Raw genomic sequence first — 17,179 nt, forward strand, 5'->3', positions numbered from 1 at the left:
TGGCTGATACATCTTATGGGGTGGACCTGGAGCAGTGCACTGAGTGGGTACACACACACAGTGACACACACACATGCACGCTGCATCATGGCTGATGCATGTTATGGGATGGACCTGGCGCAGCACACTGAGTGGGTACACACACACACAACCAGCAGCATTGTGGTTTCTAGCACTGATCCCCAAAGCTCGGCTGAGCAGGGTCGGGTCTAAGTTTTGGAGTGACAGCTGGAGAGCCCCCAGCTCACCCCGTACCTGCCACAGTGTCATCAGGCAGCAGAACAAGCCCAGCCCCACCCGAGGACGCCTGTGAAACCACCGCCACCTCAGCATTAGCAGGCGCTGGGTCAAAGCGCTGCTTCTGGTCAGGCTGGACAAACCAACGTGGCCTCGGGTCGGCTCCGGGAAGAGGGTTCACTGCAGAAACTGGGAGCTTCTCACAATGAACCTTGTGTGTGGCAAAGACAAGGAATCTGCTTTCATATGACTGCTCTGAAGAAAGTCAAATGTTTGTGCCAGCACACGGTGTTTGGGGAGGCCAGTGCCTTTGTGCTGGGCGGTCGTCATGGCCACAGCAGGGAAAGCCCATGCTCCTGGGGTCGTGGCATTCCTCACTCCTGGGGGGTGGCGGTGTCTAACTTCAGCAAGTGACCACATCAGCAAGAAATGTTTTCCTTTATTATAACGTAATAATAAATAACTCCTAGGATGAAAGTGTCTACTCCCATGGAGAATTACAGTCTGGGAAATCCACAGGAGGTGCTAGCTTGTCCCATGGGTGGCCGTGAGTCAGCATCGACCCTGTGGCAGTGAGTTTTTTCTTTCAGGAGGTTGAAATAGCCCAGCACTCCTCCAAATAGACACTTTGGATCTGTGTTAACTAACAGTCAGTACAGCTTGTCCTATTTAAGAGAATCTGCCTCTAGGAGCATCTCCTGTCTGACACACCGACAGACCAGCCGAGCTGGTGAGTGACAGCCAGGATTCCCCAGCAGGCACCTGGTGGCTTGGCCTCTTTAGCTTGGCTTGTCTAATTTGTGTGCAAACTATTTCTTCTGCTGATAAAATGCATACACAGGTGATATTAAGCTGTATTGAATACACAAAAAATACGAAAGAGGGGTCTGGTTTTTAAGCAGCAGCGCGACAAGGAGCACCAGAGATGAACCGAGACGGCTGTGAGTCTGTCTCTTTTGCTCAGCCATGGCTAAGGGGAGCTGTCTCCCACCAAGATGCTAAGCGACATCCCAGTCATTTCAAGAGCCACAGTCCCTACATGCTTTTCTAGAAGCAAGCTGAAACAGATGTTCTATAATAACTTTCACTGATAGGAGTTTTTTTGTGTTTTTTTCATTTCCAACAAGCCAAAGGCAGAAGTAACTCTTAAGCTACATGAGGAGGTGGTGGACACGGAGGTCCGTGGCCTGTGCTGAGCAGCCCACGGCAGTTCCCTTCACACCTCACAGCCCTCCATGAGGGGCGCCTGCCACTGCGCCCTCTGCAGGCGAGATAAGTCAGGGGCTCGCCACCTCCAGTCCTCCCCACTGGCCACACGCCAGCGACCTGTACACAGTCTGCTCCCCACCCCTATCCCCACCCCCCACGGTGCCAGAGGATGAGGTCATTCAGCACAAACTTCGACAAGCAACAATGCAACCTTCTTTGAAGGCATCTCGTTTTAACATTGTTTTTATGCTAGGTATTATTCTTAAACGTCCACACAACGTTCCTGCTGCCTCAGAGAGTCCTAGACACTGCCCAGAGGAGCCCTGGTGGCGCAGTGGGCAGGCACCAGACTGAGGAGAAAGGGGGGGCTGCCTGCTCGGTCAGGCTCACAGCTGGGAGGCTCCGCTGGGAGGCTCCATGAGCAGCTCTCCTCTGCCCTTTGGGGCAGACTGGCCGTGACTGCAGGCGGAGAAAAGCCACGCGAGGGGTTTGGTGTGCACAGACGCAGCGCGGGGCTCTTGTCGCTTATGCTCTTCGACACGGAATGCTCTTAACTCACCCCCACTGACCTCGACATAGCACCAAGGAAAGGTCCTAACAGCCCGACTCAGTATCACCAGGAAACGTGCAGAGGCCTCCCACACCCTGGGCACTTCCAGGCAGGCAAGAAAATGCCCGCTGTGCTGTCTTCACGAAGCAGTGAGTGGTTTCCACAGAGAGCCAGTGTTCAGGACGGTTTACACCTGTGTGAGGGTGCGTCTGAGGGGCAAGGACTGCACCTCCTGCACGCCTTCCAAAGTAAGTGGAGCACCAGTGCGGTGAGCAAAGGGCAAGTTCAGACTGGCAGAAAAGTTAGAAGGAAATAAGGACCAAGACTACGGAAGGGAGCCCTGCGCTGGGAAAGGGTAGAGGCAGCCTCTGCGCACACCTCTCTGAATAAGCCGCTCCCCTCCTCCACTGACCTGCCCATCACCCGTTCATCCCAAAATACTGGAGGGGACTGACTGAGCACCTGCATTTTATGAGTCATACATTGCACCTGAACAGGAGGGGCACCCCAGAGGCCCCAGCTCTCAGCCTAACTAGCTTGCGAAATACCAGGAACTGTGAGATTCACTCCGGATCAAGTCCAGAGTGCAAAGCACAGTGTTTTGACTTTGGATGCACACCAGACTCTCTCGGGATGTTTTTAAATTTCAACTCCTAGACAGTACCCTAAAACCCAAATCACCACCATGGAGTTGGTTCTTCTAGCAACCATCCAGGAAGGAGTAGAACTGCTCCCTAGCATTTCTGAAATGGAATCTTTACAGAAACAAATAGCCTCCTCTTTCTTCCGTGGAGTGGATGGTGGGTTTGAACTGCCAATCTTATAGCTACCAGTCCAACACTTAACTGGCTGCATGACCAGGGCCCCTGTAAAGCTCCAGAATGGTGGTGTTCCTTAGCCATTGAGAACCAAGGCCCCCGCCCACCCCAGACAATTAAGTGAGACTATTTGAAGGTGGGACCTTCATGTCCGTGCTGGGTGATTCTAACCAGCTCACAGAGTTGTAGCCACTATTTTAGGGGGAGACTGGGCTCCTCATCCCTCTCCTGAGTCCTGCCAACAGCTACAGCTTCCCACTGACCCTGCCTCTACCTTTGTAACCCCAGGAAGAGAATGCAGGCTTATTTTCAAGCTCTATATAAAAGTTTAAAGATAAACTAAGTGAGCATGATATAGTGCTACTAAAGCTATGACTATAAAACCAATCACTCAATATGAAAACAGAGGTGTGGTGGAGTGAAATGCCTTCATATAGCTCTTCCATCCTTGCCTCTAACGCCCATCAAATGAGTGGGTGGGGCCAATAGAATGGATTGGTCAGCTTTCATTACCACGCCCCTGGAGATGAGCCATCTTTGAAGCAGCAGCAGCAGAGAGAAGGCCAGGGCCATCAGAAAACCACGTTCCAGAACCCTGTCTGATGTGGCCAAGTTCGAGACCTGAGGCATCAGAGGCTGCCGCATGGAAACCATGGGACCGGACAAGACGAGCAGCACCTAGACCCTGGGGCTTTGAGGTGGAGCGACAGGCGGGCTTTCTGGTCCAGGGAGGCAAAGGCCAAGGGACCACGTGGCTGAGAGGCTGAGAACAGACAGAGGCATGACTATTGGCCAAGGAACAGTGTTGCAGTGGACCAATGACTGTACCCTACTGTTTACAGATCCTAACTGTGGTAACCCATTAATGTCCCTAATAACCCCCATAATTGTGAGCACGGTCTGTAAAGTTCTGCGTGACCAGGATAATGAAGGACCTAACCCAGCAGAGTGGAGAGCCCTGGGGGAACGGCTGGTGTCTGAACAGATGAAGAAGGACAGAGCGTGGAAGCATGTCTGATCCTGCCTCTTGGCAGTAGGGAAGCCAGAGCAGGTCACCCAGTCTGCCCCCTCCCCTACGCTGTTGACTGAAGGAGGAGAGATGAAAAATGGCCACACTTGGACTTATTGTGATGAACTTTCAAAATGCAAAGCGTAAAGAGAAGAATCTAAAATTCTTTCAGAAAAAAATACATTAAAAAACCCCAAGAATAAGAGTGCTTCAGATTTTTTTATTTGAAATATAGCACCCCAAAAGATGAGTCAAGTCCTTAAAAATCCTAAGAAAAAATATTTGCACCTAGAACTTATGTTGAGGCAACCACATTGGTTTAAGTACAAGATTAAGGCATTTTCTGACAAGTAAAAACTCTAATAAATGTTTTTACCAAACACATACCACATGCTGTTTTCACAAGATTTAATTTGTTAGAAGCTATCGATCTGAACAGTCCACAGAAGGGAATGTAGATACACTGGTCTATCCTAACAGCAGCCCTGGGAGGAAGTGTGGAGCGGAAGGTGGTCACCGGGGCTGCCTGAGGGACAACGTCTAGGAGAAGCCAAGCATCCTGTCAGTCCCTCCAAAGGGGGACGGGGACAGGGTGGAGGGATGGGGTGGGTGTTTGCCTTCATCAGAGACCTGGCTGTGCAGCCTGACTTGCTTTTGACAGATTCTAGCATTCAACAAATGGGTCACTTCTGAAGCAATCAAAGACCTTACTCCTGAAAATGAGTCAATGTGTCTTTTGGCCACAGGGCCACTTTCTATTGGAAGGTTGAGGCAGAAGGGAGCAGAACTGATCTGTCTAGTTATCGCTATTCCAGCAAACCAGCCTTCTGCTCTTAGCCCTACACCAGGTGCGGCTGGCACACGGGAGCGACAAGCAGCTCTCCCGAACCACACAGCTGCAGAGATCCCAAGGAAAACTCGATCATTATACTGTACAGAAAGACAATCCTGCCATGGCCAGTTTATTCCAGCTCCACAGAACAGTTATTTTCAAGGAAACTATTAGCACAATTTCTTGTAATAAAAATATAAGGAAATAGAACAGTGATCAGTTTAACACACAACAAAAAGACAGCTAATAAAATTCGGAGCTGCCATCTTACTTCCATCATCATAAATGGAGAAAAGATTGAAGTTGTCAAGGATTCAGCCTTGCTTAGATCCAGGATCAATGCTAATAGAAGCAGCTGTCAAGAGACAAAATGAAGCACTATGTGGGGTAAATCTGCTGCACAAAATCTCTTTAAAGTGTTGAAAAACAAGGACTCGGATGCGGCTGACCCAAACCATCATATTTTCAATTGCCTCATGTGCCTGGGAAAGTCAGACATTGAACAAGGAAGAATGCAGGAGAGTCGATGTGTTTAAATTATGGTACTGAAAGTACCACAGACTGCCAAAAGAACAGACGGATCTATCTTGGAAAAAGTAGAGCTAGAATGCTCCTCAGAATCAAGGATGGCAAGACTCGTATATTTTGGACATATTAGGAGAGACCAGTCTCTGGAAAAAGAGGACACCGTGCTTGGTAGAGGGGCAGCAAAAAAGAGGAAGGGCCACAATAAGATGGATTGACACGATGGCTGCAGCAGTGGGCTCAACACTGGAACAACTGTGATGAAGGCGCAGTGGACCATCCTAACAATTTTGTTCTGTTCTGCACAGGGTCACTATGGGTCAGAACTAACTTGATGGCACCTAACAACAACAACAACAACAATGACATACATTGCGTTAAGAAGCCCTGGTGGCATAGTGTTTATGTATAGTTTAAAAGACAAATATATAAATAATAATAATTAGATTACAGCATAAAGAAAAAAAGAATCAACAAAACCAAAAGTGGTCCTTTAAAATGATCAACAACTTCTAGATAGACTGACTATGAAATAAGTACAAAATTACTAAAATCAGAAAAGTGGAAACATTACAACATTTTACGGAAATAAACAAGGTGTGGCGGTTACATCATCTCCTGTCAACTTGAGCAAAGGGGTGGAGTCTAGCCTGTCAATCAGGTCATAGCCAATAATGCCTCTGTGTGGGCATGGCCTTCTCTTGAAGATTTTGGGAACTCTTGTCTTCCTCCCTGGAGGCAGGATTCCTGTCTTCCTTTGGGAACTCCTGTCTTCCTTCCTCTCTCTGCTTCACATTCCTGTTGACAACCACATGGAACCACGCTGATGGAGTCACAACCCTGAAGCTGGAGGAGCCACGTGGAGACCTGCACGTGGGCTGAGACGCTTCCACCCCCACTGAAGCCACCACTGGCCTGTGATCTTCCTGGATTCAGCATCATTCAACAAATGTGTGCTGCATGAGTCTAAAGAGAAATTTATGGACTAGTATTGGACGTATGGGCTACTATCAGACTTGTGAACTTGATCTGGACTAGGGTGGGGTGTTTTCTCAATATGTAATTACTCTTTGATATAGAGCTCTCTCTTACATACGTGTCTCTGAATTTGTTTCTCTAGTCAACCTGGACTAACACAGAAGGTAAGAAAACAGTATAAACAATTGTATGTCAACAAATTTCACAGGCTAGATAAAATAGCAAGATTCCTACAAATAAACCAATTACCAAAAAAACTGACTCAAGAAATAAATAGAAAATATAAATAGATCTAAAACAGTAAGGAAATTGACTCAATTGTTAAAACCTTCCCAACAAATAAAAATCAAGGATCAGGTGGAGTCATTGGAGAAATCTACCAAATGCTTTCAAAATATGGAAGAAATACTTCCTATCGTAGTCTATGAGGCCAGCACTGTTCTATCTAATAATGAAGCCAGACAATGGCACTACCAAAAGGGAAAACTACAGACCAACATTCCTAATGAGTATCTGTTACGAAGCACTGCTACAAAAGCACACTTTTATTAAACAAAAATAAAAATGTCAATTACTGTTTCTCAACGATACCATCTAGTCCTATACACTTCTGAAAGTGGTATTTCCAGTTCTCTAACCCTTACCTCGTGCAGTAAGATTTACCAACAAAATTCTAATCGGACAGCCCTTCCTAGCTCAAAGAACAAGCAGTTGCATTGATATCATGGAAAAAGTGCTTGGTGTAGTAACATTTCTGGCTTTTTTTCTCCCTTCACTAAAGCAGTTTGCAATTTTCTTAAAATATCATAAGTTCCTATGATCGTCCTGTGTCCTTCAAGGAAATACACCATGATTACCCTTTTGGAATAAAAAAACAAACCACCACACCCCAAATGAGTAACTTTATATAAAGTTCTGAGCTTAACCTCTCTGGTTAAATGTAATTACGATGTATGAAATTGGACAAAAATAATCTAATGACAAAGAAGAGAAGTGACTCTGTAGGTCAGACTAGAACTGCCTTCTTTGGGTTCCCAACACTGTAAATCTTTGCAGGAACAGACAGCCTCGCCTGTCTCCTACAGAGCTGCTGGTGGGCTCAAACCACTGACCTTGCAATTAGCAGCTCAATGCATAGTCTACTACGCCAACAGTTGTCCTTCTCAACAAAAGAGATCAATCATGAATTAATAGTCTAAAAATAAAAATAACAGTTTAAGTAATGAGTAATTGTCTTACATAAATTTATGAAATCAGATCTAATAGATTTTCCATAAGGAGTCTTGATCGTACCCAGCAGCTATCTGAATGGTCAATGAGTTGAGCCCACTTTGCAGCCGAACAGAAGAAATACGTGTCCATCTGCTCCTAGCAAGATTACAAACTCCAAAAACTCACTGCCATCAAGTCAATGGCAACTCATAGCGACCCTACAGGACAGGGTAGAACTGCCCGTGTGGGTTTCCGAGACTGTAGCTCTTTACCAGGGTCCCTATAAAGATGGTGGCCTTGAAAATCTATCAGGAAGTTCTACTTTGTCATGGGGTTGCTTAGGGTCTCAATGAATCGGACCCCACTGGACAGAACCTAACAACAGTTTCTCAGAAAGTGGTAGACTTTATTGCGAACATCTTCAGGATTGAAATAACACGGACCTGTTTAAGAGTGTATACTGATACAACTGATTACAAGTGAATAATAAACTACCATTTACTTACCTCCACGGGGAGAAGGAGAATCATGCCCTCCAACAACCACAAGGATACCGGAATCTTCTAACTTCACTTTCCACTTGTCAATGATGGCCATAGAATTGTCCTGGAAGTACAGGACAGTGACAGGTGAGGAAGCTTATTTCCGAAGACTTTGACCTGAATTACATGAGATTAAATCACCCAGCAGGAAGACCATAAATACCTTGCTGGCATCATTGAAAACAGAGAGCTCCATGGTGCCTTCAAAGTCCTGGTGCAAAACAGACCTCAAGCATTCCTGCAGCCAGCGTTCAGCATTGTGGACTGGGAGGATGATCGACTGGAGTTGGAAAGAAATGGATTAACAGATAGAAGACGAAGTTCCCTTCCCAACTCACAAACTGACTTCCCTGTTACCATCAGCATAATACTCATTTCCAAAGGGAAGGCCACAGAACAAGGCTTCCAGGGAAAGTACGTAAGTCTGACAGACAGAAGGTGTCTCTTCCTTCTCACCAAGCTCTTCGCATTTTTTTACTCCCGAAGATAAATATTATGTCTTAGATTTTCAAAGTGGTCCTTCAGATGCTTTCAAAAGGAAAAAATCTGAAAGCATAAAAACTTTCCCACTGATAAATTCAATGTATTTTCCCAATGCCTTGTCGTGAACATGATCACTTTGCTTGTTATCTGTGCCTCTTCTCACCCACTCATGAGAATAGCCGATGGGCACTTTTCTTGGTAGGATAAGCACTTCCAGTCAACCAGGATGCTCAAGAAACTGCAACAAAGAAATTCTTTAAGTACTCCTAGCACAATGCGCTCACACAGTGATGGGGGTGGGGGGGTGTTTAAAGAACCCAGCTGGGCAAATGGTACATGTGAAGTCCATTTCTTCCTTCCTTTGTCCTACATGTTAGTTTAGAGCTGGTCTGGCACTGCAGTTGCCTTTTTCTCACAGAGCCCAGCAAATGAAACAAACAAGTCCTCAAGCAGTACAGAGTATAACCAGGGAGCTTGACAGCGAGAACCTGCCAACAAAGCAGCTGGTTACAGAAACGGGGTCTTCATTGGATATAAGACCACAGTAAAAAGACCATAGTAAGCAGTGTAAAGAACACACAAAAATCACAAATCACAGTCCTCACCCTTGAGTCTATACTCTAATGAACAGTAGGGGCATTTTCCTAAACAAAGAAATATGTAGTCAGGTTAGTGTGCCCAGGTGTGTTATATATACATGTATATATTTGTATGCATCATTCTTTATATATATATATATATTTATATATAATAATTTTATCTTCCACAATCCAACATATCCATTCACATACAATTCTGTTATTCAGTTCCATCAAGTGGAGTTACACAGTCATCAATGCTAACAGTTCCCAATTCCCTCCCGTATGCATAATTATGAAAAGTGCTAAATCTGAATGAAAAAGTCATTAGAAACACAGGTAAACAGGAAGGGGAGGGAGAAAGGAAGGACTCTGAAACTTGCGTTGGCATGAAAATGGCTAAAGTAAATGGAATAGATGAGAAAAAAGATGAACAGGTTTCAAATGGAGGCTCACGAAGACAAAGTAAAATAGTGTAATAATGAAATGTGCAAAAACCTAGAGTTAGAAAACCAAAAGGGAAGAACACACTAACATTTCTTAAGCTGGAAGAACTAAAGAAAATATTCAAGCCTCAAGATATATGTAATACTAAAGGACTGTATGTGAAAAAGATTAAATGATGAGGCATCAAAAGAAGATGGAAGGTATATACAAGTTGTGTACCCCAAAGCAGAAGTTAACATTCAACGATTTCAAGAGATAGCATATGATCAAGAACCGATGGTGTTGAAGGAAGATGTCCACGTTGCACAGAAAGAATTAGTGAAAGCAAGGCTCAAGCTACTGACAAAATGACAAGGGAGATGTTGCAACAAAAGAATGCATGCAACATTGAAAGTTCCCACTCATCTACATCAAGAAATGACAGCTACCTGGCCATCTAACTGGAAAAGATCCAAATTTGTGATCTAACAGAATGTGAAAATTATCAAATAGCACTAATGCCACAAACACGAAAAAATTTGTTGAATTAAAAAATGGTCGCAGCAATACATCAAACAAGGAACTGTCAAATTCATGCCAGATTCAGAAAGATTCAGACATGGGACCCGAGATACCATCGCTGACACCAAGTGGATCTTGGCTGAAAGCCGAGATTACGAAGATGTTGACTTGTGTTTTACTGATTGTGCAAAAACATCCAGCGGATCACAACAAAGTGGCTAACATCGTGAAAAAATGAGACTCCCAGAGCACATCATCGTGCTACAGAACCTGTACGCAGTAGCGGCAGCAGGTGTCCAAACAGAACAAGGGCATGAAAGCAAGAGTGATTTAAAATCAGAAAAGGTGTGCACTGGGGTTGTATCCTTTCACCATACTCATTCAATCTGCATGCTGTGCAAACAAACAATCTTTTGAGAAACTGGACTACATGAAGAATGTGGCAGAGTGTTGGACTCATCAACAACGTGGGACGTGCAGACAATACTACCAGGCTGCTGAAGAAGACATAGGGCATTTGCCGACGGAGATCAGAACCCAAGCCGTCAGTATGGATAGCACAGAAGAACACAAAGAATCCTCACAACTAAAGCATACACATCACACACAGAGAGAGAAAACCGAAGTGATTAAGGACTTCATTTTCCTTGGATCTACAATCAAAATGGAAGGAAGCAGCAGTAAAGAAATCAAAGACAGATTGCACCGAGCAAATCGGCTGTGCCGATCTCTTTAAAGCGTTACAAAGTAAAGAGGTCACTTTGAGGACTAAGTTGCACCTAACACAGGTTGTGGTATTGTTCAACCACCTTACATGCTTAAGGAAGCTGGAGAATGATTAAGTTAGATCCAAGAAGAATTCATACATTTGCACTATGATGTTAGTAAAGAATACAGAATACACCAGACTGTCAAAAGAACAGATACATCTGTCTCGGAAGAAAAACAGCCAGCATTCCCTTAGACTCGAGGATGGGGTAGCTACCTTATGTGTGTTGGACTTGCTATCAGGAGGAACCAATCTTAGTGTCATACTTGTAAAGTGGAGAGTCACTGAAAAAATAGGAAGACCCTGCACGTGGCTGAAACCAGGGGCTCAAATATCGCAACTGTGAGGATGGCACAGGATTGGGATGTGGTTAGTCTGTTGTAAATGGGGTCACCATGAATCAAAAGCAACTGGAATGTGTCCAGTGACAATTTACTTATTATTTAATTTACTCTGAGGGAGAAAGATGAGATTTTCCACTCCTATCGAGTTATGGTCTGGGAATCCCACAGGGTCAGTTCTACCCTGTCCAATAGACGGAATCCACACGATGGCATTGAGTTTGGTTTTTTGGTTTTAACTCACTTTAGGATTACTTGTTTAAAGGAAACGATAAAGAGTACTTTTACCGCATATTAAGTGCAATACAAACAATATCGTGATTTTCGGTTAAACACCTCAAAAAACTCACTGCCATGGAATTGACTGACTCCGACTCTTGGTGACCTTACAGGTCAGGGTAGAACTTCCCTGTGGGTTTCCAAAACTGTAACTCTGTGGGAGTGGGAGGCCTCATCTTTCTTCGGTCCAGCGACTCGTGTTTTTGAACTGCCAACCTTCCAAGCAGAAGCCCAACGTGAAACCTCTATGCCACCAGCCGCCTGAAGGCGGGACCACCGGGCCTCACCCAGGTGCTGAAATAACCCATCTCGCCGTGGTTGCTGATTCCACCTGCCCCGAGAGCCTGCGTGGGTCCCAGACCGGGGCCTTCGCAGGGCCGGGGTGCTGCCCACTCCCACCCCTCGTGCTCCGGGCCACGACCGTGGGGGAGGGGAAGAGGGAGCCGAGCCACGGCTTCACACTCAGGAAGGGGAGCCCCTCGCTTGGAAGCATGGGCCGCAAAGCGGGGAAGAAACGTCCTCAGTCACCACACAGCGGCCACGCTAAGCTCACATGTCTCCGCGTTGAAGCGTAGCTTTGGGGAGACGCTAAGCGGTCTGGCGGAGTTTAAGACCTGGAGGAGGGGCTTGAGGGGCCGAGGCCAGAGAGGGGGAGGGTAGGAGGAGTCCTGAGGGGATAGGGTCGAGGGGCCCTGGGGCTCCCCTCTACCTACCACCTGGGCCCGCGGGCCGCCCGGAGGGGGTGCGACGGCAACCGGGTCCCCTAAGACCTGCATGGCCCGGCGGGCACCGCCCCCGCCCACGCGGGCGCCTGGGTCCGCGCGCCGTTCCGCCTCGGCCTGCGGCGAGTGCGCATGCGCCACCGCTCTCCAGGGGGCGGGGCCGCGAGCTGCTATTGGTGCAGAGAGGCGTCGTTCTGCAGCAAGTGGAGCGGCGCGAGCCCAGGGCCCTTCCTCTGCCGTCTCGGGAACCTTAGTTCTCGCTGCCCCGTGGACTGCCCGTCAGGGCCGTGCAACGCGCGGCCTTTGGTCGGAGCCGGCCAGGCGCGGGGCTAGCGCCCGGAGTCAGCACCCCGCGGCCTTCTCACACGGGGGAGGGGCTGTGGCCGAAATGTGACCCCAGTGCCACCACCACCCTACAGCACAGGCCCCAGGGCCCGACCCGCCCAGCGCCTCACACTGACGTCCAAACAACTGCAACGATTTGCATCGTGGCCATTACTGGTGTGCTTTCTGGAAGGTTCTGAGCAGCAGGGAATCCAGGCAGTATCAGAACCAGGGTTGCCCCCAAGTAAAAGTAAAGCAGGCCATGCCCCCTAGTTTCTCCACTGTGGATCTCTCTCAGCTGATCTGAGATGCGAGTAATCCCTGTTTCTGACATAAACTCAACTGTCCAACAAAACGATGACTAAATGAAGATCATTCTACCTGCTACAACAAAGCCAAACTTGGGTTCATTCCTGCCATTATTCTTTTAATGTAATTTATCCTTTCACATTTTCATGGGTGTGTGTAGAGCCTTGTAGCTGAGACACTTGGGTCAGACAAGAGCCTGACCTATAGTCTGACCAAGACTATCTGAGGATCAGTTTTCAAGCACGTTCACTTTTCCAGAGGTTGGTGTAGTGTTTGGATAATTTCATATTTTTTTTGTATGAATAATTTCATTTTAAAAAGCTCAGTAGAAAGTAGCCTTGTTACTGCTAGCATCCACTGTAGACTTCAGAGCAGAGGAAAAGATCGGGTGGAAGGTGATTTCTGGTGTCTTGACGCCAATGGGATGTAGAATTGCACTCAGCTGCTCATGCTATGCTTCCCGGGCACCTGCCGCCAGGAATGAGCTGCTCACTACCTTCCCCAAATGAAACTGTGGTGGTGATCGTTAGCTACCTCAAATGGGCTCAAAATCGGGTTGGTCCCATGCTCTATCCTAAAGCCCAGTGACCGTCTTATCCACGGAAACTTGTGATGCTGGACAGGTTTCAGCTGACTAGGAAGAAAGGCCTGGTGATCTGTCTTTGAAACTCAGCCGGTGCAAACGCTAGATCATAGTGGTCTGATCCACAACTGACCATGAAGATGACACAGTGGTGGCCAGGCAGCGTTTCATACTGTTGTGCATGAAGTCACCATGAGGCCCTGACTCAATGGCAATTTATAATGCATCTCCAGTTAGAGACTTAATAGTTTGATAAAAGTAGCTCAAACTTTTCCAGGTGCTTTTTAACTTGACTCCACATTTTGGATATAAAAATCACTAAGTGCCAGGTTTACATCATCTATAATAAACTGCTGTTCTGGTTTATCTGGTATTTTGATCAGTGTAGCAGGAAAGGCAGGTAATTCAAACTCTCCCAGAATTTGCCTTACCCAGTTTTATGATCTCTGGGAAGGGCTGCAAATCAGTGCCCTACACCCCCGTCCTTCAGCCACACCCAGCTTCAAACACATCTGTTTGGCCTGCAACGTGGTAGTGGTTGTTATTAATATACCTTAGATTTTCAGAAAAATCTGTGCTGAAAGTACAGAGAGTTCCTGTGAACCCTCCTCCTCCCGGCACACATTTCCCCTGTGATACCATCTTGCAATTGTGTGGTACATTGGTCACAATGATGAACCAGTAGTGATTTAGTGTTATTAACAAAAATAGTTCACAGCAAGGCTCACTCAGTGTTGTATAGCCCCATGGGTATTGGCAAATGCAGAATGACTTGTCCATCATGACTGTCCCCCGAAGAATGTCAGTGCTGAACGTGCCCTGTGCTCCACCTGTTCCATCTCTCCTCACTCCTGAGGCCCTAAACCCCTGATCTGTTTCTGTAGTTTGGCCTTTTCCAAAATCACCTAGCTATAATTATGCAGTATGCAGCTTTTCCAAGCTGACTTCTTTCGTTTCAAAGATGCATTTATGAGTTCTCCATGTCCTTTTTAGCTTGTATAGCTCATTTTTAAAAATCACTGAATAATAGTTTTTAGAGCAGGAAAGAAGAAGAAAGCTGCTGTTGAATCAATTCTGACTCATAGTGATCCTATAGGGCAGAGGGCACTGCTCACAGGGTTTCTGAGGCTCCTTGGATAATGGTAAAGTTCAGAAAATTCTGTATAATAATTCACATTTCTTGCTTCTAAGGTCAGTGTGCAAGGCACCCTGGCGGCACAGTGGTTAAGCCTTCGACTGCTCACTGAAAGGACAGAGACCGCACAGCAGAAAGCTGTAGCTGTTGGCTTGCTTCCAGAAATTACAGCCTTACATGTGATTGAACTATGGGATATTATGGTATCTGTAAGAACGCTCAATAAAATAATAAATTAAAAAAGAGATAATAAAATAAAAAAAGAAGAAAAGATAAAGATAGGCCAAAAATATATAAAAGAGATTACAGCCTTGGAAACCTGATTGAGCAGTTCTACTCTGTTGGTCCTTCAGGCTTACTGGGGAGTCATAACTAACTTCATGGTGACCAGTCTCTCTCCTCCTCCTCCTCCTCCTCCTCCTCTTCCTTCTCTCTCTCTCTCTCTCTCTCACTCACTCTCTCTCTCTCTCCCTTCTCCCTCTCTTCCTCTCTCCCTCCCCCTCTTTTAGGGTAAGTCTAAGGCCCTTGGATAGTGCCAAATGATTTGTGCTCAGCTACTACCCTGAATACGGTGCGGTCATGCCACTCAGGTGCTGGGGAAGAAAGTGCGGTGGTCAGCTTCTGTAAAGATGACACCCAAGGAAACCCTCTGGAGCAGTTCAGTGCACACACACAGGATCATCCTGAGCCACAAGTGCCTCTGTGGCAATGGGTTTGTATTTCCTTGTGAGGGTCAGTCTGGGTTTATGATGTCCTCTCGTGGGGACCGTGTGTCAGGGCTGAGGGAAGGTCATTACGCCCTTCCTGGCCCCTCTGGGGTTGGAGACTACAACCCTGGACATGGGTGAAAAGACAACATGAAAGTTTCAACTTCGTTGCTCCTGAGACCAGCCTCACCTTTCCCCAGGGCCCTGCCTGGAGCAGCCTCGGCATTCACGGCAGTTGGCAGGTACTCGGCAGTTACGCAGAACAGGCCCAATGGCAGACTCTCCTGAGAATGTCTTTGTTGCCTCCCTTTAGGGGAGTTCAGCTCTAAGTATTTTAAAGTTTAATAGTCCTATTAAAATAAATGGAACCCTAAGAAAATAGGGACAACTTTGGTTTTGGTTTTTCTAGAATATTTTGGAACGTGTCTTTTGAGAACAAATGTAGTGTTTTCAACAGTGCTCACTGTGCTTGTTAAAAATCACTGCTGTGCTCCGCAAACTAACAGCACACAGGAGTAAGAACAAGAACCCATGCCCTGGAATACGAGGGGGCTCCGGAAGAGAGACGTGCGAGTCCTTAAACACTGTGGCATTTGCTGCTGTGTTAAGAGTCCAGAGGTCTCTCTTCCAATAAGACGCTCAACAAACCTCAAGCTCCCCACAGCCCACCCGAGGTGTGCTTGCTTCTAGGCCTGCCAGACACAGGTGGGTGGGAAAAGCAGCATTTTCTCCCCAAGAGATCGCTGAGTGTGCAAAGACCAACAACTCCATGCAGTAGTGCTGGGGGCTGGCCATCAGCTCCACGTGGACACCTGGGGACCGGCGTGCCCTGGCTCTGGGGTTGGGCAGCACTCCTGTGTATCAGAGAATGGTGCCCCACAGGTCCCAGTGACCCATTTTTCAGAAGTAGGTCACCAGGCCTTTCTTCCAGGGTGTTCTGGGTAGATTCAAAATCAAACCCACTGCCGCTGATGCTGACCCTACAGGACAGGGGAGAACTGTGTCTGTGGGTTCCCGAGGCTGCCTCCTCGCTCCTAACCCACAGCGCCGCGTCTCAAAAATGCACTCTATCAGTTGGTGCCAACTCACAGCAGCTACGGGATGGAGCAGAGCTGCCCATCTGGGTTTCTGAGATTGTAACGCGTGCCCCTTGCACCACCACGGCTTCTGCAGCAAGACTAGCATTCCTAACTTTCCGGTTAGCGGCTGAGGTGAAGCTGGCTGGGCTGCTAAGTCTTGACAATCACAGAGGGCTACCTGGAGGAGGCCACCAGGGGTCTTTGCAGGGCTGAAGCCCGCTCACTAGTGTGGGCTGGAGTTGTGCTGCGACTTGCAAAGTCAGCAGTTCAAAATCACCAGTTGCTCCTCAGGAGAAAGATGAAGCTTCCTACTCCATGAAGAGTTACGGTCTCAGAAACCCACAGGGTCAGTTTAGGGTCAGTTCTATTCTGTCCTGTAGTGGGCTGACTGCTACTTGAGCCCTGGGTACCCTTCTGGAAACAGCTCTCCAAGTCCCCACCAAGAGACCCCCTCTGGGCAGCACCTAGTGTCTCCTTAGTGGGGCCACTTCTTCCTGGGCTGCTGTCCACTCCGGACTGCCTATTGTGAGGGCCCAGGGACCGGCGCCAGCCCCAATCAAACTGACAGGTGGGGTCCCTGACCCTCATATAACAGGTCTGATGTCATCCCTCGGCCTGTGAGCTCCCCAGGCTGGCCCAGAGCTCAGGCCCAGGTTAGTGGCCAGGGCTCAAAGCCCCCAACTTGGCACATGCTGACCAAGTCTCACCTCTGCCATGGCACAGGCGCCAAGACTCATTGTATCTGGCTGACGTGGGGGTAAAACACAGGCAGTCCCTTGAGAACCGGAAGCTGTGGTGCTGCCGGGAGTGGGCTGAGCTGGGTCTCTTAGGTCAGAGCAAAAGGGACACAAAGGGCAGCCCAGGGCAGGGTGCTTGGCCGGTGGGCGATGCTCTGGGGCCAGGAGGGCGAAAGGCATGGCAGTCTATTTTTGTTGTCTGAGGTTTAGGGCTTCCTGGTTGGACATTTTTGGACGCACAGGAAACCCATGAGGTTAGAGAAAGGGAAAGTG

The 17,179-nt window shown here is 47.4% G+C and overlaps 1 protein-coding gene across 3 annotated transcripts in view; it reads right to left on the reverse strand.

Moving 5' to 3' along the window:
* B3GNTL1 (UDP-GlcNAc:betaGal beta-1,3-N-acetylglucosaminyltransferase like 1) overlaps window positions 1-12,090 on the reverse strand; it is a 94,376-nt gene extending 82,286 nt beyond the window's left edge. Inside the window, exons 1-3 of one of the 3 annotated variants that reach the window (XM_004709203.2) lie at window positions 12,024-12,090; window positions 8,076-8,192; window positions 7,877-7,976 (exon numbers count right to left, since the gene is read on the reverse strand). In XM_004709203.2, the coding sequence (XP_004709260.2) occupies window positions 7,877-7,976; window positions 8,076-8,192; window positions 12,024-12,086 (280 nt within the window). In that variant the 5' untranslated portion in view covers window positions 12,087-12,090. Of the gene's footprint in view, window positions 1-7,876; window positions 7,977-8,075; window positions 9,109-12,023 lie in introns of those variants that run through there. The other 2 variants (XM_045299573.1, XM_045299574.1) reach the window with 2 other exon arrangements.
* Window positions 12,091-17,179: the final 5,089 nt, after the last annotated feature.

The sequence above is a fragment of the Echinops telfairi genome, unplaced genomic scaffold (genome assembly GCF_000313985.2).
Source record: "Echinops telfairi isolate 266 unplaced genomic scaffold, ASM31398v2 ScPeMD7_7458;HRSCAF=8496, whole genome shotgun sequence".
Classification (NCBI taxonomy): domain Eukaryota; kingdom Metazoa; phylum Chordata; class Mammalia; order Afrosoricida; family Tenrecidae; genus Echinops; species Echinops telfairi.